At 42.1% G+C, this 23634-nt stretch overlaps 1 protein-coding gene across 1 annotated transcript in view; it reads right to left on the bottom strand.

The window, feature by feature from the left end:
* Nucleotides 1-5235: 5235 nt before the first annotated feature.
* sh3gl2a (SH3 domain containing GRB2 like 2a, endophilin A1) overlaps nucleotides 5236-23634 on the bottom strand; it is a 31792-nt gene continuing 13393 nt past the window's right edge. The window contains exons 2-9 of the mRNA XM_062388879.1: nucleotides 13748-13816; nucleotides 13245-13317; nucleotides 12340-12483; nucleotides 11969-12102; nucleotides 11714-11872; nucleotides 10775-10878; nucleotides 10503-10621; nucleotides 5236-7943 (exon numbers count right to left, since the gene is read on the bottom strand). Of these exons, the coding sequence (XP_062244863.1) occupies nucleotides 7750-7943; nucleotides 10503-10621; nucleotides 10775-10878; nucleotides 11714-11872; nucleotides 11969-12102; nucleotides 12340-12483; nucleotides 13245-13317; nucleotides 13748-13816 (996 nt within the window). The 3' untranslated portion in view covers nucleotides 5236-7749. The remainder of the gene's footprint in view (nucleotides 7944-10502; nucleotides 10622-10774; nucleotides 10879-11713; nucleotides 11873-11968; nucleotides 12103-12339; nucleotides 12484-13244; nucleotides 13318-13747; nucleotides 13817-23634) is intronic.

Raw genomic sequence — 23634 nt, 5'->3', positions numbered from 1 at the left:
CAAGCAACTCTTGTAATTCTACTTGAATGAAATAACTTATTCCTATAATGGTTGTATGGGAAATATCTGCAGTAAACAGAAAAATGAACCTGTTAAATGGTGGTTTCACATGGATGTTTTTATGAATATGAAATACCTGAATGTACTGATGCAAAGGTAGAGTTTTACTCTTGTAGTTTGAGCAACATTTAATATTTTATACACTGTTGAGCTGTTTTATCTGTAACACAATCCATCATATCCTGTGAACTCTTCTTGTGTTTGTAAGTAAAATATTGATTTTCAATTAAAATGTATCTGTGCATGAAATCACAACACACATTAACATAAGGCCCTTTACATAGTAAGATCGAAACCTTACAATATTAAAGAGAACAACGAACAAACAGAAGTGCAGAGAAAAACTCTGAAATGAATGCAGTGAAGTAGAAACATCTGTAGTGGAGCAGAAGTATAACATGTGAATTAAAGTACAAGAGGCTCCTTTTTTACAGTATTTTTTACAGTATTTTTTACAGTACAGTGAAGTTAATTTTCAGCCGTGGTAGAAACGATAAGAGAGAGAGAGAGAGAGAGAGAGAGAGAGAGAATGTGTAGTGACGTTTATTTGCTTTGTACATCTACTCGACATGTCAGTGAAAAATACTGCTTTTTTTACTTCATCATATCTGTAAAACTGTGCAGAGAAATATTTTATTAGTAGAACAGTTTACAATAAAAATAGATTCAGTTGAAAAAACCAGTAACATGCTATTTCTACCTGGATGTAATCACATCCTATTTTAGCACATCATAAAACAACTCAGTATAACATAAACAGTGTTAATATATGACAGAGGTGGCTCTGTCGCATAAGCAATTTTACTTTTAATACTAATGTGTTAATTTTGTGAGTACTTACTTAGGTACACTCAAGTCTTAGTTGTTTTTGTCATGGGTTGTTTATTAAAGAGATACACTTGCTAGTGAGAGATGTGAATACTTCTTTCACCACAGGCAGTAACATGGCACTGAGAGGTAAGCACCATTTCACCAGAGGAATCACTTTGTTTGTTATCTAGGACTAAAACTACTTTAAAACAAAAACAAAACAAAGTGACAAAAACAAAACGCACGTCCAACTCACTGGAGCCTCTGGTCTAATACAACAACCCTGTAATCGTCCCTGTTTCATGCAGATTATAATCTGATATTTATAAGAGCCTGTTCATACAAAGGCTGGTAGATAAACACCTAAAGCAATAACATCATTTCAAACTACAACCTCTAAAACTACCTGGCTCTTTCATCAGATGTTTTTTTTGTAAACCTGCTGACAAACAAACCATGAAGAATCACCTCACCTTTATATCATTATTATTATTATTAACACAGGACTGCTGTATTCCAATGCACCAGTTCAGCTCAGTGAATCCCAGAATGTCGGATTTTGGAACCATGGATGTTTAGAGACAGTTTAGTGAAAATAGACAAAGTAGCATTTGCTGTACAGTATCTTTTACCACAGACAGTTGCCAGTAGAACCTGTTCTAATGCTCTGTGGGTGGTGGGAGGCACTGGAGGTGGATACTTATTGTTCCCTCGGCCTCTGTGAATATGTGGAACATGTCTGTAACCAGTGTGGCTGTCTTGCGGTCTGCTGTGGTTTGGGGTTGGCCAGAAAACAGATGCAGCCGGCCATTCATGCATTAAGAGGCTGTGGCCGATTCCGGTGTCAGATATGATGGAGTGGCTCACCACCCTGCCAGTTGAAGCTTGCCACGGCTAGTTGAGCAGCTGACTCTTTACACGCTAACTGAGTGAGTCGGTGAGGCCGGCTCCTGCACACGGGACAGTGTCATTCAGGTGCTGCAAGGAAAACGTCATTGTTTGTTCAAACAGCTGAAAACTTATCAAAGCTGCTTTATTTGAAAACACACACCCAACGTCAAAGCAGCGGGTTGACAACCAAGCAGCTGATTAGTGTTTAGAAACAATAGGTTGTTGAGAAGAAGAATCACGTGACTGTTAAAAACAACATGGCCGGTTGTTAGAAATGTTCAGCAGCCATGTAACAGTGACGCTGAGGGCAGGATCCCCGGCTGAGGTTGGGTCCTTAGGAGAAGTCTCTCTGTCTCCAACAGGCCACCCACCAGGAGAGAGGGTCTGAGGAATGCTCTTTACTGAATTAGCTGTCTTGTGGTGTCTGTGTGTGTGTGTGTCTGTGTGTGTGTGTGTGTGTGTGTGTGTGACAAATGCTATTGCATACATTACCTGTAAGAGAGGAGCTGTGTGTGTGTGTGTGTGTGTGTGTGTGTGTGTGTTCTCCACGTGCACTGTGACCACCAGTGTTGTGGTTTGAGTCACTGATGCTTTTGACACAAGTTTTGTATTTTTCTTCTCTCTGAACAATTGATTAGTTGATCAACTGGTGGAAAATAATGCATTTCATAAACAAATACAATAATCAAGACAATAACAGGTAGGTAGTAATAACAGGTATCAGTTCAAATCTTTTTCAGAGTGAAACTTTAACACTGACTCAAGATTCAAGACAACTTTATTTTCCGTTTCCCTGTCAAAACTAATTTCAGATGCAAATCCAGAAAATTGTAAATTAAATTTAAAGATAAACACAATAAAAGGTCAAAGCCTTTTATTACTGAGAGAAAGGAAAAAACTAAATGTGCTCAATATACAGAAATATTTGAAATTGTAAAAACTTATGAGAGCAGGGCCACAACATTTACGTCTTAATTGATAATCGTTCATGTTTGCTTAGATCAATTAATAATGTCAAGATATGTTATAATTTATTCAAATGGATGTCCTCAGAAAAATCTTCTGGTTACTAAAGTTTAATGATATATAAATATTTAGATCAATTCAAAATTTATAAAAACAGAAAAACGCAGAATCAGAGAATATGAAGTTAGTGGAATATTAAGTTTAATTAAAGTATTTTTTTACTTCAAAGTGGCTACATGTACAGTTTTCATTAGCCATAGAAGAAGTGTGTGTATTTATTATTTAGGTAAAAATAGAGAATGGCTTTGTGGAATAAAAGTGAAAACCCTTGGAAACACTTATTTACAGTTATTTTATCCACTTCTGTCATTCTTTCTGGTTATTTTTTATCTAAAGCATGAAAACACCAAACGAATAAACAGGCATGAATACCAGGGAAGCCCAGCAGCAGCCAAGAGGATGCGTTCTGTCTAGTATCGGTTTGACAGAGCGGCAGATCGAGTGTGACTGGCAGAAAGCTGGCACCGGCTCATAAACAACATTTACTAGGAGACGCCCTGTATCCACAATATCCACCTGTACACATGACAGTCCCAGTTACTGTAGCTTGTGGTCGACATAAGTGTTTGTGGACTGTTCTGCAGACTGTGACAACAGGGTACAGGCTGTGTCTATATTTGCTGTGATCAGTGGAGCGACAGGCCACAGGGTGTGTGACTGGGAGGCCGACATGCATGGACGATATTCAAAGGCCCGGGCTGGCTAAGGCTGCTGCGGGACGTTACAGCCGTCACCCCCCCCCCCTATTCTGGATCAATCGCAACCATGTCAACACAGTGTGCGTGAGCGTGTGTGTAGCGAGTGTGTGTGCAGCCGAGGGAGCGCAGGGGTTAAACTGTGAAGATGCACGAGGAGGTGAAGGGTGTAGCCAGATTGACGGGTGCTGAGAGGTAATGGCAGGGGACCAAAAGGTGTCACTACTGTTATACAGTTATAGAATAAACGGGCTTATCGTGAAATGGAACTTCTGTCATGTCGTAGTGAGGTTGTGTTCTTTAAGACGATGCTGGCCTGCACTTTGCACGAGAGCAGTTTGCTGTGTTGAAAGTTGAGGGTTTAAGAAGTTTGGCTCTTTGCATAGAAGAGTTTTTCCAGGTAAAAACGTTTTAAAGCAGTCGTGTTGAAGCTCTGTTCATCTGAGGAATGTTGGAACAGGTCGAAATGAGTGTGAATGTTTCTCTGTGACTTGGACTCCGTGCTAACAGGAGGTGGCTGCGTGCTGACGACCAAGTGCGTGTTTGTTTCGTTGTGTTGGGAAATGTGAGCCCAACCAATACTTGCTGCAATAAATATTTACTGATTCTAGGAGGAAACTTTATTTATTACCCGTGCAGGTGAGATTATGTTTACATTAGTTTTTTTCTGTGTGTAAAAGAAGAATTATGCTAAAACAACTGGACCCATTGTATTCAAGCTCAGTCGAAGGTGTAACATGGGCCAAGATAATCCTTATATAAAATATTTGCTCATCTGTCTTCCAGGGACAATGAACCTCCATTTAATACTCATGACTCACTCGAACAAAGATAATCCAATTCTTATTAAGGCAACGAGGAAATGTCTGTTCCTGCCAAGTTAGTATTTGAAAGAATCTTCTGTACAGAATTATATGCCATCTGATTAACGTGACTGGTCTGTGGTCAAACATGCAGCCTGCTCTTAAACGTTCTGCCTCAAATCAGCTGAAGTTAACTGTGCAGTATTTTTATTAGTAACACATTCATGTGTAAGAAGCCTTATTATGCTGCATGTACTTGAGGCTAAACAAAATGTAACTGATATACTGTTGTGTCGTTACATGTTGCAGCATATTTTGTACAATCGTCACATTTAGGATGTAAAAACTTTATTTACAAGCAGCTCTCGCAATGTCAAATAAATGTAGTAAAGTAAAAATATCAGATCAACTCCTCTGACCTGTCTAATCCAAGCAGTTGAGCACATGATCTTCTGATTGTGTTACTGTGTTTACTACTGTTTTAATGTGACTGGTCTGTGTAATGTATTATTTGTGCAGCTTAAACTTTGTATATTTTTGATATTTACACATGGAAATGATGTGAGCCTTTAAGTAGATTCAAGCTTCATTCATGTCTTTGTATATTGATAATAATGTTGTGCTAACAGGTTTACTGAGACGTTTCAGTCGTGTTGGAGGTACACGAGAGATTCGCTCACCTGACCTACTTTTTCTGACTTGGATTCTAGCGAGAGGACATGAAAGAAACCTGCAGGAAAATAAATAATTCATCTATCTTCCTCTATTTACTGAGCCGAGTCCCTGCTGAGCCTCCTGCAGTATGAAAAACACCAGCCAGAGAAGTGCAGTGCAGTCAAATAGCTAGTTAGTTTATCTTCAGCTTCCGTTAAACACATTTATTGTAAAAAAAATGTGTTTAATTTTAAATCCTGGGGTCTGTGTGTTTGTATGAAAAGTCATCAGGGCAATAACCATTTCTCTGGATTTATTTGAATAAATTACATTGACTTATCACTTTTTTTTTCTTTACATCAAGCATACAGTCTTAAAATCCAGTGCAAGAATAAAATTAAATAAAAACAGAAAACAAAAAAAACAATCCAAAGACAATCATGTGCAGCACAGAGAATCCCTCCTCTCACTTTCGCTTCTGGATAATATACTGTATATATACATCTATCCTGTATGTGTATACTTTTGTCACAGTTACAAAAATAAGATACGTTACTGTAGATGCGCGACTATACACACAAGGTGAAAACAAAACACAAAAGCTGTACAGTCCTCATTGAGGGCAAAGATACACACGATTGTTAAAAAACAGTGAAAGAGAAAAAAAGAAGGAAGGAATCGGATCACCTTTAAAAAATAAAATCAAATAAATTACATGACCTTTTCAAACTGTACCGTGATTCTTCCCCAGTCAAAGTTTACTGCCTGCAAAACTTGTGCCTCCTTAAAAAAACAAACAACACAACACTTAATATGGGAAATCTGTCGAGTTTGCATCATTACTGTAATTCTACTGAATATAATGAATTGGTCCTTTTGATTAAAGAGACATCCATGTTTGTTTTTAATGTTGAGCACTGTCAGGGACAGTATATGTTAGACACCTCGGCGTCGGAGGTCCTCTGCAGTCCCGTCCCTGTGCGTTACACAGTGTGCAAACCCTATTACACGTCCCTCCCCCAAAGCACACGCACTTTACTACAAGATGGGTGAAAAACTAGTGTTATTGCTGCACCTATTCTTTTGAAGGAGGTTAAATACGTTGATGACATTGCAGAGAGTAAAGCCTCGGGGGGAACGTGGTGCACCGCGGCACCCGACCGACTAAACGTGTAATAACTGAGACCAGGTTGGATTTCTACATTATCAGTACATCCTGTTAAAGACGGGAAACAAATCCCACACAATACTGCATACGAGCAAATAGCTGGTTAGGGGGGGGAATTAAACATCATGTGGGATTTCCTGACATTTTTTACTGAGGCCTGACATGACGTGGGAAGAGGAAACAAAAAAGCAGCTTTTTGTCAATATCATCATTAAGAAAAAGGGTGATTTTTTTTAAGGTGTCAGTTGCATCATCTCAAAGAATAAAACATCTCCATCCAAACCAATAGAAGTCCTTCCTGGTTACGTTCTGCTGTGTGTGCGCTCCTCCGTCCTCTTTAGAAAGTATTTCAAACAGTATCGTTGTCGGCTACGTCTAGTTCCTTTTCTCAATCGGTTGCTTCTAGACAGCTAAACTACAGGAATACTAATCGGACTATTAGGACTGCAGCGAAAAAAGAGCTTCACCCTCAGCCGCAGAGAAAACAGCTGCCCCCACCGAGCAGTTAAATCCTATAAGTTATTATATCACAACACATCGACCATTTGTCACACGAGTTTCTCATAAAATACACATTGGAGCCTCGGGAACGGTCTGCACCGGAGTTTTTCTTACATCACTTCAGACAATTTAAACTTCACAACTTTTTGTGTTTTTGCAAATCATGTCAACACGTCACTAACAACCGGCTCAGATATGTAATGTCACAGACTCAAGAAATACAGTTTCGACCCCCCCCTCCCTCCCCCCCCGATGATAGAAATACCAAAGCGCTAGAGATTGCTTCACCGTTTTGTGTCGAACTATTTTTACCGACATGTTGCAGTTAAGAGTTTGAATCAGGTTTCTGCAGGGAACTTTGGTATCTAAATCACACAACGATGGGTCATGCGTACATGTTTAAAAAAATACTATGAGTTAATCTTGGTTGTAAGTTACCGATTCTGTCTAAAACACTGTTGAGTTAAAAATGCGAGTTTTCGGAGCATGACAGGGATGCGGTTTCTCCGGAGACGGCCCGGGCACGCCAAGACAAACAGAGGAACATTCCAAAACGGGAAAAAAACAAAAAAATCAGCTCAACTTAACTTTTTTTTCATTTTTTAAATATAAGATTAAACGTTAAACACTTCGAAACCATGCTGTGACCTAGAGTCTCTAACAAACATGAAGCACGTAGACCGGTTATTTTTATGTGAGAAAAAACGTTTCTATCTACTGTAATGGTTTCCACATAATATAGTGAATGAGAGTAAATGTGAAAATGCTAAGGTGTTCTGATAAACTCATGACGGACTGACAGCCAACTGCAACCGAGACAAAAGCCAGGACAGAAAAGGGGGAGGGGGACTATGGAGGCCTGAAGGTGCCTCCTGGGATAAAGGGGAAGCAACGACAATCAATTTCTCCTCAATACGTTTTTACTGCTCATTAACTTCTGCTGCACGCTTGTTTTTTCATCTGTTGTCAATCTGGTTCATATCTTTATTGTGTTGCTGCTGTTTGGACTCCTTTAGCGTGGAGCACAGGTGGTAAGTAGGAATGTTTAGGAGAAGGTTACTGGGAATACCGGGGGGGAGGAACTGGAGGCCGGGATTTTTGTTTTGTCACCGCTGGAGACAAAGCTGGGAGTCGGGACGTCCTAGGGCAGTGGCACCAGGATGTCCACGTAGTTGATGGGGAAGAAGCCGGAGTTGCCGTGCAGCATCCCCTCGTACCAGTTGTCGTCGATCTTATTGGTCAGGGTGATGATGTCGCCCTCCTTGAAGCCTAGCTCACCCTCGTTCTCGGGGTCAAAATCGTACAGGGCGCGGCAGCAGGGCTGGTCCAGTGGGGCTGGAGAGACAGGGCACGGATGGAGAGAGGAAAGAGAGGCAGCGTTAGACAAGAGGCTGGAGGTGGAGGTGGGACGCTGCATGCAAATAAGAGGCGTAATGATCACTAGACAAGCTGGTGAAAGGCTCACCTGGAGACCTGGCTGAAAGGGGCAAAGAAGAGGAGGAAGCAGGGAGGAGGGGAAGAAGCAGAAGAGAGACAAAACACATGATCATCAGTTACTGCAAGGATACAACTAGTAAGCAACAGTGGATTCAGACAGGGTTTAAAGGAATAGTTCAATATTTGGGGAAACACACACAAATTATCCCTGGGTCTCATCTTTGAGAAGTCCTGATGAGTCTTTTCTCTTGTAAAACTAAAATACACACTTGCTGTAGCGCTGGAGTTGGACTCCAAGATACGTTTGTGTGCTAAGACCGTCACTCTGTTAGATGAGTCAGTGAAAGTCATGTATTTTTATAATCTGATATAACACAATCCCTCCCACTTCTAGTATTTGTTTATTTGCTTCTAGTATTTTGTTTATTTGCTTCTAGTATTTTTTATTTGCTTTTAGAATATTTTTTTTAACATTTTATTATTATTCTCTATTTTTTTTTAAACATTTTCTATATTTATAATTGCACCAACACCCCACAGCAAATTCCTTGAATGTGTTAAAACAACATCATTCCTCGTGCGCTCTTCAGCTTGGAATAGGTGTTTTATTGTCCCGTGAGACCACTGGGGGAAGAAAGGACCACTACAACCTCCAAAGTACCAGTTGGTGTTGTTTCTTCTTTCCATCCTCAGGGGGCAGCAATGAGTCAATATGGCTTAGGGCACTACAATAAGGCAAAGAAGATGCAGCTCAGGAAAAGTGGGGGGGTCAGGAAGGTAAGGTGAGTTTTATGTGATGTGTCTTCCAACTGTATTTATACATTTACAAAAGAAAAGACTTTGGACCGTCTGGCTCTGTCGAAAGCAGAAAACAGCAGTTCTACAGATAACTGATTTATTTCAAGGTTATAGGTTGTTTGTGTTTTTCAATTTTTTTCATATTTAAACTATTCCTTTAACGATAAAAGAGTGTGAGAAATTAGTTTTTTTCTTTTAAAAAAAAAGCACAAGAGAAACCAGGGGTTAGACAGAAGCAGCGCTGCAGATGAGCTGCACTGCAAACAAAACAAAAAAATTACAGACAAAACAGCACTTCCACAAAAAGTTCAATTTGAAATAAGAGAGATAGATTTTTTCATCTCTTCCCAAGTCGCTTTTTTTCTCACCTGGAGATCGTGCTGCAAAGGAGGAAGTAGAAAAACAAAGTGAACAGGAGAACTTTTTAGCGATCACATTTTGAGAAGGATCAATGACGGACTGATGGATGAGTTCAGTGAAGATGTCGATGAAAAATTAAAACACAAGTCGCACAACAAATTAAAAGAGGCGGAGCGGGAGACGGACAAAAAAAAGGAGGATAAGACAGACCGGGAGAAGAAAGCAGAAACAACAAATGCTCGTCCTCTGGTTTGTTTTTCATTGTCACTGTCAGTCTGAGATTGTTTGAGCGGACGACAATTGTGTTTTCTGCAGTTTGTGTCTTTTCAGTTTCCGGGTTTCCCTTATCACAAAAAGACAGAAATAAAGACGGGTGAAGAAAATGACAGGGTGGTGAAGTGATGGAGAAGAAACAGCTCAACAAGATCTCTCCGGGATTCACTTATGTCTCACCCGGAGACCTTGCTGCAAAGAGGGGGAGAGAAAACAACACACTGGGGGGGGGGGGGGGCAGCAAACAGCAGAAGTTGTTGAGGGTTTAATGTGGAAATGAAGTGATGATCGTAGAGGACACAGAAATTTGACCTGGCTCACCTGGAGACCTCGCCCCTACAAACATGTGACAAAGACAAATCATAAGGGGAAAGAGGAGAGAAGTGCACAGATGTTTTTATTTGTTCTGGATTGATCGATACTCTGTTCAGTGCAGGTACAAACTTAAATGTTGGGGAAAGATCTGGAAAGATATTAAATTAGCAAACACAACAAACGCACCATAAATTCTCAAACATATATATCATCTATTGATTGCACCATGCTTTTATTTTGACAGGTTACTCTAAGATGCCTCACCAAAGTCCACTTCTTTATTGTCTAAGGCATCTGTATCATGGTGTATTTTTCTTATCTTAACCTGTCCCTTTCTCAGGAGGGTTTTTATTGTGAAACCTCTCGAGTATGAGTGTGAGTATGTTCTACTGAATAAATGTGTTTACTATATATAAATATATGTAAACACACACTCATTTACTCATTGATCAGTTTTGTCTTCTATTTGAGAATTTATGGTAGAAATTAAAAAACACCGGAGGATTATTAAAGGAAAGAAAAACATAAAGTAACAGAAACCAGTCCAGGAACTTAAAGAAACTACAACCACACATTTGTCGGTTCTGTTTTCACATCACGTGAAACAGAAACTCATTTTCGTCCCGGTGAGAGACGACGGCGTGTGTTAACAGAACCAGGATCAGTTTCTGCACATGTCTCTGAGCGGTGAGGTTTCTCTCTGGGTCTCACCTGGAGATCGAGCACTGTGGATGCCTCCATTGTGGTTCTCGCTGATGGAGGAGAAGTCCAGAGACGTGCGGGGTTTGGGCAGGTACTCCTTCCTGGGCTTGACGGCAGTGTCCCTTATCCTGCAAGGTGGAAACCCCAGAATTACCCAAAAGCAGAGATCAACTTTTATCAGATTCTGTTCCATCGGAATAGTAGCTGATACATATTAAGTCAAACTGAAGTCACACATGTAAGTACATCTGGTGACGCATGCTGAAAGACAAAGTACTGACCGTTCATCAATCTTACTGGAGAGCTGCGTGAGGATCTCAGCAGCCCGGCTGTGATACTCCACCTGAGCATGGACCAGCGCAGCGAGCTGGCTCACCTGTTCAATCTGTCAGTGCACACAGAGGAAGCACTTGAGGTGTTACACACAAACACCACAGACTGATGCTCGCTATCTAAAACACTCTGCATCGATAATGAACTTGTTAATTATTTAAAGGTTCAGTGGGTAGGACTCGTGGCTTCCAGGGATGAGGTTGTAAATTGACTGAATTGAAATACGCTGCATCCTCCACGCCTGACGGAGACTCTATGGTGGCCTACAGGTACCATAGAAAAGGCTAAAGGTCCTCTTGAGAGTCACTGTTTGAAATGTCCTCTCTGGACTACTGTAGAGACATGGCAGTGCAACATGGCGGACTCTGTGGAAGTGGACCTGCTCCTGTCAAAGACATAAATGGCTCATTCTAAGGTAACAACATTATGATGATTATACACAAACATAATTATGGAAATTGTAATCCTATTCCACAGATAGAGACACTGAATCCTACACACCAGAGCAATCATTCTAATGACTCTGGTAGGACATTTATACAGTATCAGAAGTGTTTCAAGGGACTTTGGGAGCCCCAGACAGATCATAGAAGTTAACATGGTTCTCAAAACATTGTTGCAGTGGGGTCGAACGAAGACCCTGCATCCCCTTGAGTAGAAGTGACTGGTATTAAAGGAACACTTTGGATTCTAGTATGTAAAGGAGTGATGACCCCAATTCATACCAATGGTTTAAGGTGTTCAAGTTGGGAATTGAAATGGACCTAGCAGTTGGAAACCATAGCAGTGTAAGACAGGGGTTGTAAGAAAACCTAGGGTATGTTGGGAAAAGCAGTTTTGTCACTGTGTGATGCAGATATGAAACTGGGAGCACTCCAGTTGCTTACATCGCTCTCCAGCAGGTTGAACATGCTCTGCTCAGCGATCTCCTTGGAGTCGTCGAACTTCTCGAGCGCTTGTTTGATCTCATCGTCGTTCACTTTGCCCTGACGCTTCTTCTTGTAGTCAAAGTCCAGGCGACGACCCTCCATCTTCTTCAGGTGATGCTGCGTAACGAGATCAGAGTGTTAATCTGAATCTTTGACCTGTAGATGACTTGGATCCCCCCCCCTGTCCCCCCCCCCTGTTGGATGTGTAAGTACCGTTATCTCCTTGAGGTCTTTTTCGTGGAGGTTCTGCATTGGATCGATGAAGTTCTGCTTGACCTCCATGTCCAGAGCGTCCTTCACCTCTCCCAGCTCACGCATGGCTTCCCCAGCGTCAATCAGAGCGAGTCCTGTAAAAAAAGGAACGTATTATTATATTTATACACTCTTAAAAACACATACACTTTTATCTCATTAGAATCTGAATGTTCAACACCTTAATTTGTGAATTTCGAATGAAAAATAAACTCATTATTTTTTCATGATTTTTTTCACTGCGCCCTTGAGCGAATAATATGATTTTAATAAAATAAACAGTGTTTTTCTCCTGTTAGTCTGTGAGAAGCTCTAACGTGCTGTAAACTCACCAAAGTTCGAATCCTCCCCGAGCTCCCGGCCGAACCTCTGCATGGACTCTCCCAAGATGGCCTCGGTCTGCGTGTAGCCCGGCCCCTTCTCTTGGCCGCGCATGCGTGACATGGAGTTCATCATGCTCATCTTGGCTCTCGTGGCTGCAGAGACACGGCAGTAATGTAAACAAACACCTCTGGGCGGGTCTTAGATTCGTGGTCAGATGGAACAAGGCCAGAGGATCCAGAGTAAACCACATTAAAGTGTTTGACTGTAATTTGTTTGCAGTTAGTGTGAAGGTTATTTCATGTGAACAGAGCTGGACTCTCATTGTTCCTCAGCAGTTCTCACAGCGATTAAATGGCCAATAATATTCACTTTGACTGTTCTGGAATAAAAAAGGTATAAAAGGTCAAATCATTAGGATAAACTGTTATTAGGGTGAGGCCAACATATTTAAGGGTTACAAATACCATGACCAAAATAAAAGCCAAAAGGTCAGGCAGACCTTCAACATATGGCAATTATATTATATAATTTAAAACAAAAATGCAGTTATAGATGTTCTGTTTGTTTTTTAAATTGTGTGTTGATATTTAAATAAGGGCTGGGTGATGTGGAAGAAGCCATTATGGTGATAGATATATTTTCTGATATCAGTATATATCACAGATATGGGGAAACTGTACAGGCTTAATATCATAAAATAATATAGACAATTTGAAAAGATATGATCATGCTGGTATTATTGATTTATTGACAGGACCTAATGAGTAGAGGTGTATGTCTACACAATAAGTGTGTGTATATTTATGATATACGTGTTTTTGAAATTAATATGTTGCTGGGCTACTCAGGATTAAATGAAACTAAACCATCAGATTCACAGGCTGTAGGATCATGCACAGCCGGGTCATGTCACCTGGGTTCGGCTGCAGATACTCAGTGGTCTTGGTCATGATGTCCAGCACGGCCCGAGAGGTGGTGTCCATCTTCTGTAAACCACCATGTGACCCCACACGAGGAGGGAGACAGAAGCAGAAGGTACAGAGACAGCAGGTCAGAAAACGACGATGCAGAGCCGAGAGCCAGTTCCACTTCTGTGCTCTTTCAGTTGATGACACACTAACTGCGACATTAGAATATATTAAATGATATCACTTACAATTAATAAAGAAAAACAAGGGGTTAGGTGTAAAAACAATAAGTCAGCACTTCTCTGAATAGGGTCAATAATGCAGGATAACACCGACTTTGTAATGATTGGTCTTCTTTTATCTTACCAGCAATTTCAAGTCATGTTGGGTAATGTTTTATTCTCCTGTACAAATCTGGTTGATTGAATAATTTGATTTGTCTAGAAATCAATTTTGTAATAATCTTCACAACAAGATAACAGGAAGTCGAATAGAAACTCAGTCTTGCCTTCTCCATATCAGTGAAATCCAGATCGAGCTTCGTTCCTTCTGCTCCTCCAACTTTTTCGCTCACTTTCTGTAAAGCAAACAGAAAAAAAGAGTTTTGATATAACATATAAATAAGATCAATAATAAGTTGATCAGATTCATCAGGAACTTTTGCAATGCGATGTAAGATGTTGCAAATTGCAGACGTCAAATCCAATTCATCAGATCTGAGCTGAAGTTCACAAATTGACCAATAAACAAACAGCCTCAGCCACAGCGTGTGGATGACAGGTGACGGTTTCTCATTGACACTGCACACAAACAAGAAATGACAGATTATAGGTTCAGTGTGAGATTGCAACCATCTGAACACCCCTCCCTTTCCAATTGTAGGAAAACTTCAATTGGCAAATGGGAAAAAGTCAAAGGCTCTCTGTGAAGCCAGTGTTTGGTGCAACATGGGAGGAGCTTCAGATAAAGACACAAGGTCATACTAAGGTAAAGGAAATACAAGGATTGGAAGTATCAGTAATCACATGTAAGATTCTTGTCTCATATATATTTGACAATGATAATTAATAATAATAAAATGTGTAAATTAGCCTCTTCAGGATGTGAAGTGTGAACCTGTCTGTGTCTGCAGCCTCATCAGGTCACAGCCTCTGAATTCCAATTAAGATAACGTCAAACAACAAACACATGAATCTCAGTTTGACCCTGAGCTTCACGTGAGGAGATTTCATTTAACAATGACCACACTGCAGCAGCACTGGTGTCGTGTGATTTTACTTTTCAGATTGATGTGATATATAATCCTGACTGAAATAAAAAGTATTTCACGAGAAAAAAAAAAAACATTGACAGAAATCCACATAATTTAGTCGTTCAACCCATAAAGACCTTTCTGGTAACACTCAAGCTGAGATGTTTCATTCCTGCTGGAGACAGATGCAGCAGCAGCACACAGACACACAGACCTCCTCTCAGCTCACGTTCCTTCACTCTCAGTCTGCCCGATAACATTTCCGGCTCTGCCAGCGTCCAGCTCTGGTCTGTGATGTAACCAGCGGCCTCGAGGGGCCGGAGAGCTGCTGACACGAGGCCAGACAGCCCTCAGAGGAAGGACTGAGGGGAGGGGGGGGGGGACGGACGGACGTCACAGTGCCGTGACGAAATAAACCATCAAAAGCCAAGGTCAGCGGATGATGTCTTTCCTCGAGTGGAGAACGAGCCCACTCACACTGTACATGTACGTCGAGGACAGGATGAGTCAGTTTTTTCTTCTCGTTCACGCTTCCCTCGAATAAACGATCTCCGAGCTCAGCAGTTTTTCTCTCACAATTAAAGAACCTAAAGAGCGGGACGTGCTCTGAGAAGAGGAGCTGTATCTTCTCGGGTCAGAACACAGAGGGCTGATTTATGACAGACAGCCGGGGGGGGGGGGGGGGCTAAGCCTGTGACAGAGGTTTATGCAGCGTAAGACTTTCTGAGGACCGCTGCTCTGTGAGTCATCTTAGCAAAGTCTCCTCTCTGATCCCACTTGGGAAACGGCTCAATATTCTGACAGCAAAGCAGAACACACACACACAGACACACACAGACACACTTCCCATCGTCAGTTTCACCTACACAACTCGACCAAGTCTTCGAATCCTCCCTGAGCTGGTTGCCATGGAGACAGGAGTCTGCCCGTGTCAGGTGACGTCTACTACGTCTGTAACTTCCTGTCATTTTCAGATCAAATCAAATCAACTACAATATTACTTTTAAAGTGCTACAGCAGCTTCAGAGCAGTACATTGTACAGCAAACAACAACAACAACAACAACAACAACAACAGTTCACAAGGACCTATAACGGAAGACCCCAAATAATAATGCAGAATCAAAGTGAGTTGAATATTGCACCTGCCCTAAAACCACTTCAAATGATAAAACACTAAAAGGATTTAACAAGATGAAAAACAGAACATGGCATTAAAACTTAAAAACCAAAAGTGTTACATGTGTCAGACAAGGTGGGCAGACTATTTAAACACATGACCGATCAACTCTCGAATCTGATCTCATGTACAACTGACCTCTCCTGCAGTGACTGTAACTGTTAGTTGACTTAACCATAGTATTTTATTGAATCGTCAAAAATTATGGTGTAATTACCTTTTCCCTTGTATTACTGTATATATATATATATGCATATTTAATTCATTCTTATTTTTTTTCAATGTATCAACTCTTCATTGTACCCTCGGCACCATTGTAAATGAGGGTCTTATTCCTCAATGTGTTTTTCCGAGGCTTAAATAAATAATCAATCAAAACACGTCTCCTGATGAGCAGTGTGATGGACTCTGGGATGAATGAGAGCTTGAGGTGTGACGGGTCATTCAGGATCCTATGAACCAGTCTGACCACAGAACCTTCCTAGATGGTCTGAAGGGAAGGATAGCCCCTTTTTTTTTTTTACCATGCTCTCAATTATAGATGTTATCTGCACTGTGGGAGTCCACCCAGCCATGAGGCCATTCCATATCAGCGTAAAATATCTACATGACGTCGCTGCTCGCACCTCACGACCGGCGCTCGGGAGCAATGAGGATCTGAGCTGATAAGAGGAAGTCGCTGACGCCAGGACAAACTGCAGAACCTGGTGAACACGTGTGTGTGTCAGTCTCACACGTGTGGTACCAACACGAGCGACGCACACACAGTGACACTTCTGCTGTTCATCCGAGCCATGTAATCAGTTACTGTTATATTGCACACCTGGGGTACACTATGAAGGCAGTCACATGTAACCGCTGCCTGGTTTCAGATGTGAACATAATGTGAAAGCACATGACAGATGGCACATGTGTCTCTTTTTAGATTGAACTGTATTTAGGCCAAAAAACAAAGACGATGATGTAAGTAAAGACACTGACGACTGGAGGATATTAGCAATTATACTCCTACACAGAGAATTGGTCCGATGTCCTCTCCAAAGTGATGATTCATGCTCACACCAGGTTTATCACTAACATCTCTGAGATCACAGGAGATTTATAAAAAGAGAAGCATTTCTTCTTAAGCAGGGTTTTAGACATTTTGAGAACGAGAGCAGGTTTAATTGGTTTCGTTAACTCAGGTGTTTGAATTGTAATTAAAAAGGTGTCGATGCTGCTAATAAACAAGTTCCCTGTGTATCACAGCATGGACCTGCAGGATTTAGAGGCAACAAATGTGAAAATTATATAAATAATATATATATATATATATATATATATACTCTATAATGTGTTCAATATAGGACTAATACTAACAACTATGAAAAAGAAAAATAAGGAAAAATGTTCCTCAAAATCATTTTAATCAAAGCTTTTGTTTTATCCGACAAACAATGAAAAATCCGAAGATTAATCGTTGAATCAAAATGCAGCAAATCGTCTTATCAAAGGAATTTTCAACTTCAACTAGGTTTTCTTTTTTAACTACGTGATTTATGGTTTAATAATTTCAGTCGTTTTGCACATCATCAGGAAATGCAGTCCCAATACTTGCTCAAGCAGAAATATGAGGTCCAATCCAATTTTTCTATCAAACTACACCACATCACATTTCACACAGCTGTACGGAGCAGGAAACATCTGCAGCAATGCCTATTTTCCCACCACGAGCAATAACCCACAGCACAAGTTAAAATCATAACAAATGGAGGAACAAGGTAATAATAACAGAAACACAGACGCATCGTGTGTTGACACAGAGTCGGTGAGAACAGCAGGAACTGATTTACAAACCTGATTGACGAGAAAACAAGCAGCACTTTGGGTTGTGAGGATTCATTATTAAATGGAGCTGGATTCAGACAGCTTCACCTCACTTAGTGTTTACTGCTCTAATATGAAGTGTATCTTATTTGTGTGTGTGTGCAAATGTCTGTGTGTGGAGATGGAGAGGAGCTGGGAAGTCGGGGAAGGAGTCAGTCATTTATCGAGCTAAATGGATAAAAATCAACTGAGTCGGGCAGCGCCTGTGGGTTCCTGCATACCGCTCAGGAGACTGAGTGAATAGGAATGAGCTGCTGGTGGCTGTGGAGTGAGTGGACCAGAGCTGCTGCACACGCTGCTGCCAACGTGTGTTCAACCCCCCAGACACGGCATGTGGAGGGGAGAGACAGAGAGAGTGTTGTGTCGGAGAAACTGAAATTTACTGCAGTGGCGGAGGGGGATGCACTAACGTGGATGAACATGGCTGGAGACGCTAGAGGACTAGAGAGCCTGTCACAGTCTATAACCTCGGCCCTGATGATTGATCTTTTACCCCCGAAGATTTACTATACGTGAACAAGCCGCCAATTTCTCCTGGCGGCCAGGAAACCGGAGATCTACAACCCTCCTGGGGAACCAGCGATGTCACTGAGCTTTTACTCATGATCTTCTTTGTCCCACTAATCTGTGTCTCACTCAACAACCCATCTCTCTTCTCCTCCTCCACCCATCTCTCTGTCTTCTCCATCCTCCCCTCCCCTGCCGGGGAAGGACGTGACAAGGTGAACTGAGCAGCGGCGGGCGGCGGCAGTGTGCAGTGAACTGTACAGGGATCAGTGGCGTGGCTGATATGTAACATGTGACGTCACAACGCTAAGCACGCGCACGTGGCGTAGTGGAGGCTGCCGTGCACGGTGCTCTCCTGAATATAGAAGGGAGGATGCAGCTGATTCATGGCGCCTCCAGGCACAGAGGCAGTGAAGGGATAAGGTTTCACTGCAGAGCTCGGGCTGAGTTATTCCAAACCCACTGCAGCCACTGGATTCTAGGCTGCGTCTGTGTGACAGGAAAAGTCCGACAAACGTTTGATGCCTAATATGATTTCCCTGGGAAAGCTACAATTAGATCGTGTTATCATATCTACTCGTCCTTCTTCTCGGAACAATCCAGAGTAAATGTGCAAATACTTAAAGGTTCAGTGTGTAAGATTTAGTGACATCTAGTGGTGAAGTTGCATGTATTTTTTACCAATAGATACCTTTCACCTAAATCTTACACACTGGACCTTTAAACTGCTGGACACACAATGTCTAATTTCATGACAATCCATCTCATAGTTGCAAAAACAACAAATATCACCCTGAGTATGGAGCTAAAACAAAAGTCAGAAAAGAAGTGAAGTCAGTGGTCTTCATCCTCTGGATCCCTTGAATGTCAAAATGTTATTTTTCCAACTAGTTTACATTTTTTCAGTCTGAATCCTGGTGCTGAACCAACCACCATCTGGGAGCCAAGCCGCCGGCGAGTCTAAAAAAGAACCAAACGAGGAACCTCGGGGTCTGGCTCAAATAAGGCTGCAGAACTCTCTCCTCTCTCTCCTTTTTCCTCCAACTGGCAGCCGCGCAAAAACCAAATCAGACCAGATTAAATATGCTAAATGTGGAGGCGAGAACAGCCCAGAGATTTCGCTCAGGGCAGCAGGGCACCGCTGTTCCCCCCCTCCTGCACCGAAAATACTCTTGCATCATCACCGGGGACGGGCCGCAGGATGTCCTGACCTGCCCTCAGCGTGGATCTTTATTTCAGATTACATCAGGGTTCACGGGGAGATGAGAACAAGATGGAGAAGGTGGAAATCAGCACGATGTTAAACGCTGTGTGCTCACTGCTGAGAGGGATCCTGCAGTCACAAACCTCAGACCAGCCAAACTCATGCATTTTAATACCGCGGGAAAATAATTGATGCAGTGTTTAAAGCAAAACCCAATTGTGTCAGAAGCCAAATCAACTAAAATAATAGCAGAGGTTAGACCTGATTGGACTGTTGTATATTTAATCAGCTGCAGTCGACAGTGTTTCTGTTCTAAAATGAGACCTGCCCCCACACAGATTAATGGAAACACCAGAGGAGAGTTTAAACACCGGCTCCTGTGACACCTGTGTCCTGAGTTAATACTATTACATGGCTGACGGGGAAATCGACCTGAGACACTCTCTGACACAGAGCGGCTGCTTTTAAACGGAAGTCCAGGATTAGATTACACTACTCACTGCAGAACAGGCCCAGGTCAATACTAGAATATCATATCTACGTATACGTGTTTCTGATCTCATGATTCTAAATCTGGTTTCATCAGCTTATCCTTTAAACGTCTTTAAAAGAAGTCCAAAGACAAATTGTGTGTTGGTGTGTTTTTGTTAATGTTTGTTTATCTCTGTGATACTCTGCTGACATGTCCAGGGTGAATCCCACCTCTCGTCTGAGGTCAGCTCCACACGACCCTCAAATTATCAGCGATATACTGTAGATAATATATGTAACAATAATAATAATAATATTTTTACTATCAAACTTTGAAGTATAAATTTGTTTTCTTTAATCTGGTATATTTCCTTCCTTGCACCACATCAACAGTGAGAAAAGAAGATGATGTATTTGTGCTAATTGTGTGTCCACAAAAACATACAACTGCTCTATTTTTAAAACTAAAAGGTTCCCGAGGATGTCAATCTCTTGAAAAAAAAAACGTAGATTCAACACAACCTATTTGTCGGTCTGTTTTACAAAGCTTTGACTTACAGTATATGGTATGTACAGATGAGCTGCACAGCATTGGACGGATTCACTTAATTTGTATGAAAACAAAAGCATACTTAATATCATGTATTTTATTAATGTGTGCAGTAAAATGCTGAATTTGACATTGCTGCCGCTAAAGATTCCACGGCTATCCATCAAATATTGGCTGAGATATTTCAATCTGGAACAAAGCTGTGGACTAACTCTCTGCCTGCCACGGCCATCTGGAGAGACACCGTCAATTTGGCATAATATTTACAAAAGAATTCTGAATAATTAATTTCCTGTCAAAACAGGATAAAAACATCATAAAACTTGATTGGCCTAAATTAGCAAACGTAATAACTTTCTGCATCTCCCTGATGAATGCGTGGATGCAGGGGTCCATCTGTGCAGCACGACGCCCACGCTCTCTCTGCGCTGCTCATGATGCAGGAGATGAGTGTGTTGTTTTCCACCGTCACAGCGAACTGTCTGGTGCTCTGTTTGGTAAGATTAAAAAATATATTTTGTTCTTGAACATATGGATGATGCAGATTTACTGCAGCTGTTTATAGAACATAAATTATCCAGATATCTAGAGAAAACCTGAGAAAAGAGAAAGAAGCTTTTTATTTGGTCGATTTACAGATACATAATATTTCTGTGGATTTCTTTAGATTTTTCTCTCCTTTCTGTGTTTGTCTTTTTTTCCACATGGAAAACCAGAAGATGTTTTTGTAAATTATTGTTACACAATCTTATAATCCCCCAAAAAGTGATGGACTGAATCCATTCACAAAAAAAAAGATTGATATAATGATATTCATTGATATTATTTATACGTATTAATGTCATGAAGAGCATTGAGCCGGGACTTTTAGCATTCGCGGCCGTGCTGTTAGCATTAGCATCGGTCACATGGCGCCCAATGTGAGGTGCGCAGGGAGCGTGCTGCTGCAGCCGCCGCCCTCCTCCCCCCACGCCTCCCAGGCCTCCTCCCTCCTCCCCAGCTCACTAGTCTTAATCCCGGCCGGGCACACGGAGGCCCCTGCTTTAAATACGCACACAGGGTGGAAGAGGGGGATTAAAAATGACAAGAGTGATTAGTGAGGCTATTAGGAGGACGGCCCCCGCTGCTGGACGGTAGCATGGAGGAGATCTAACTCCTTCTCCATCGCCTCCTAACTGCCCCTTTGCCCCCTCGGTGGTGAAGGATCTGAGTAGAAGCCTGTGCAAATCTTACGCAGGGAGGAAGAACCGACACCCTCATCCCATTTCTCCTGCTCATCTAGTCTTCTCTTAGGTTCAGCAGGTATTCTTTCCTCCTTCACTTTCACCTTGTAAGTTTCCAGTGATGAACGGATGATAAAGGAGGACGAACACGGAGAAATTGAAAGAAGGTTGTGCCCGATGGGAACATGACAGAGAGCTGCTAAAACTTGAAAAGACAGAAAACAATTGCGTAACAATGCCCAGAAGATGTTTGTCGTGCCTCTCTCTCCCTCCAGCCTCTCCTCCTTCTCTGTCTCTCTCTTTTTCTCCTCTCACCCTCGGAGCCTCACTGTTCTCACTGTCACGTTCCTCATGCAACACTGCGCCGACTGCTCACACGGCTGGATTGTGACTCGACAATATGTCCGACTGCATCCACCTACACTGGAACCACAACCTTGACTCCAGCTTACCAGGGTTTCTGAGAACCCCAAACTGTAAATGGGCATTAAGGTTTTATCCAGGTGCAGATCTAACCCTAATAAGTGCACCGGCTGTCCCGGGAATAGACCTGTGCTCTCGCGGAATCAGGGAAAATCCGTTTGTCATTCTTAAACCCTGGCGTTCAGAGCCAACATGGCTCCCGCTGCAGCTACAGTGGTTTCAGGATGAGAGTAATCCTGCAGAACATCACGGCCTGGGGAAGCATTAGCGTGGAGAGGAATTCAACAGTGAAACCAGCAGACACAGACACAGGCGGCCTGAATTATCATTATTAAATTCAAGCGCCTGTGAGACCAGGTGAAGACGTCGTGTACAGACCCAGACAGGACAGGGTGCCAGCTGTGTCCCCCTGTCCATGCAGACCCGTGCCAACATCAGTCCACTGGTTGGCCATGCTGCTTCACTGACCTCTATCCTCTCGGAGTGAGTGGCCCGTGGCTATTATAATCTGATTTGTAAGCCTTTGCATGGCTCTTATGTAACAGCGGGGATGAGTCTGTAGCTGGGGAGATGTGTGCACACACTCCCATCCGTCCTCCATGTACCGCTCGGTAAATGGGGGGGGGGGGGGGGGGGGGCCAGCTGGCACCGTGTGTGTGTGAGGAAAGCGTGCCAGGGCTTGTGAGCGCTCGGATATGTGGCGATGATGATGAGACAAAGATGGAGGATGACTGAAGGCAAACACACAACATGAATGATGGCGAGGTGTGTGTGTGTGTGTGTGTGTGTGTGTATGTGTGTTACTCATGACCAATATCTGTGAATCCCTTCAGAGTAAACCCACATCTTCACTTTTCTTAAACAAATGAGACCTGGAATATTCTTTTCACCGTTTAAAACAGAAGAAATTAGATTCACAGCAAGAAACTGATCTGTGAACTTCACATGTATTATATAGTGAGGCTCACAGTATTGTCCCGTATGGGAGTGAAAGAAAAGAAATAATCCTTCACCCAGTGGAAGTATAACATATCCTCTATTGTGCTGAAATAGCTTCATCATTAAATTACATTGCCGGTGAGAAGTATGCTCAGTGTTCTTCGGCCAGACCTCCCGCAGCTCTGCCTAGAAACCAGTGGAAGGTGCGAAAGACTCAATGTGCTCAATTCTCTCATTTAATTCCTTTCTCGCAATCGTTTTCTAAGCACTCAGTGTTTTTCCGGCTCATTTGTTCACATCCCCAGTTTACCTCTATTCTATTATTGTCCTTTCATTAACGACAGTCATCCTCCCTCCATCTACACCTCCTGTCTGACCATCTCCACATCACACACTGCTGCATGTGAACTAAATGGAAATCTGATACTAGTAACATTTCTCTCAATCTATGGAGCAAATCAACTGAACATATTTTTCTCACCTGGCCACCTTGTGTTCCACCGCAGGCTGTGACATCACCGCGGGGGGTGCGGTCAGATGTGCAGCAGACGTTCTACTTTCAGGGCGTTTTTTACCACAGTCGGCAGCCGACCACTGTTTTTCAGAAAATGATCTACACCATTTGTTTGGATCGCAATGCTTCAAAGAGCCGTTGACTTTATGTGTTTGTGTTTGAGAGTGTGAGGTCTACTGGGTTTGATAAACGAGTCAATTTATACTGGGATATCCTGAAGGTCAGTTGTATTTCATCTTGAGTGTCTGAATCCGACCATATCTGGGA

The sequence above is a fragment of the Platichthys flesus genome, chromosome 5 (genome assembly GCF_949316205.1).
Source record: "Platichthys flesus chromosome 5, fPlaFle2.1, whole genome shotgun sequence".
Taxonomy (NCBI): Eukaryota; Metazoa; Chordata; class Actinopteri; order Pleuronectiformes; family Pleuronectidae; genus Platichthys; species Platichthys flesus.
Note: the sequence above shows the minus strand (reverse complement) of the source record. Positions and strands in the feature narration are given on the sequence as shown.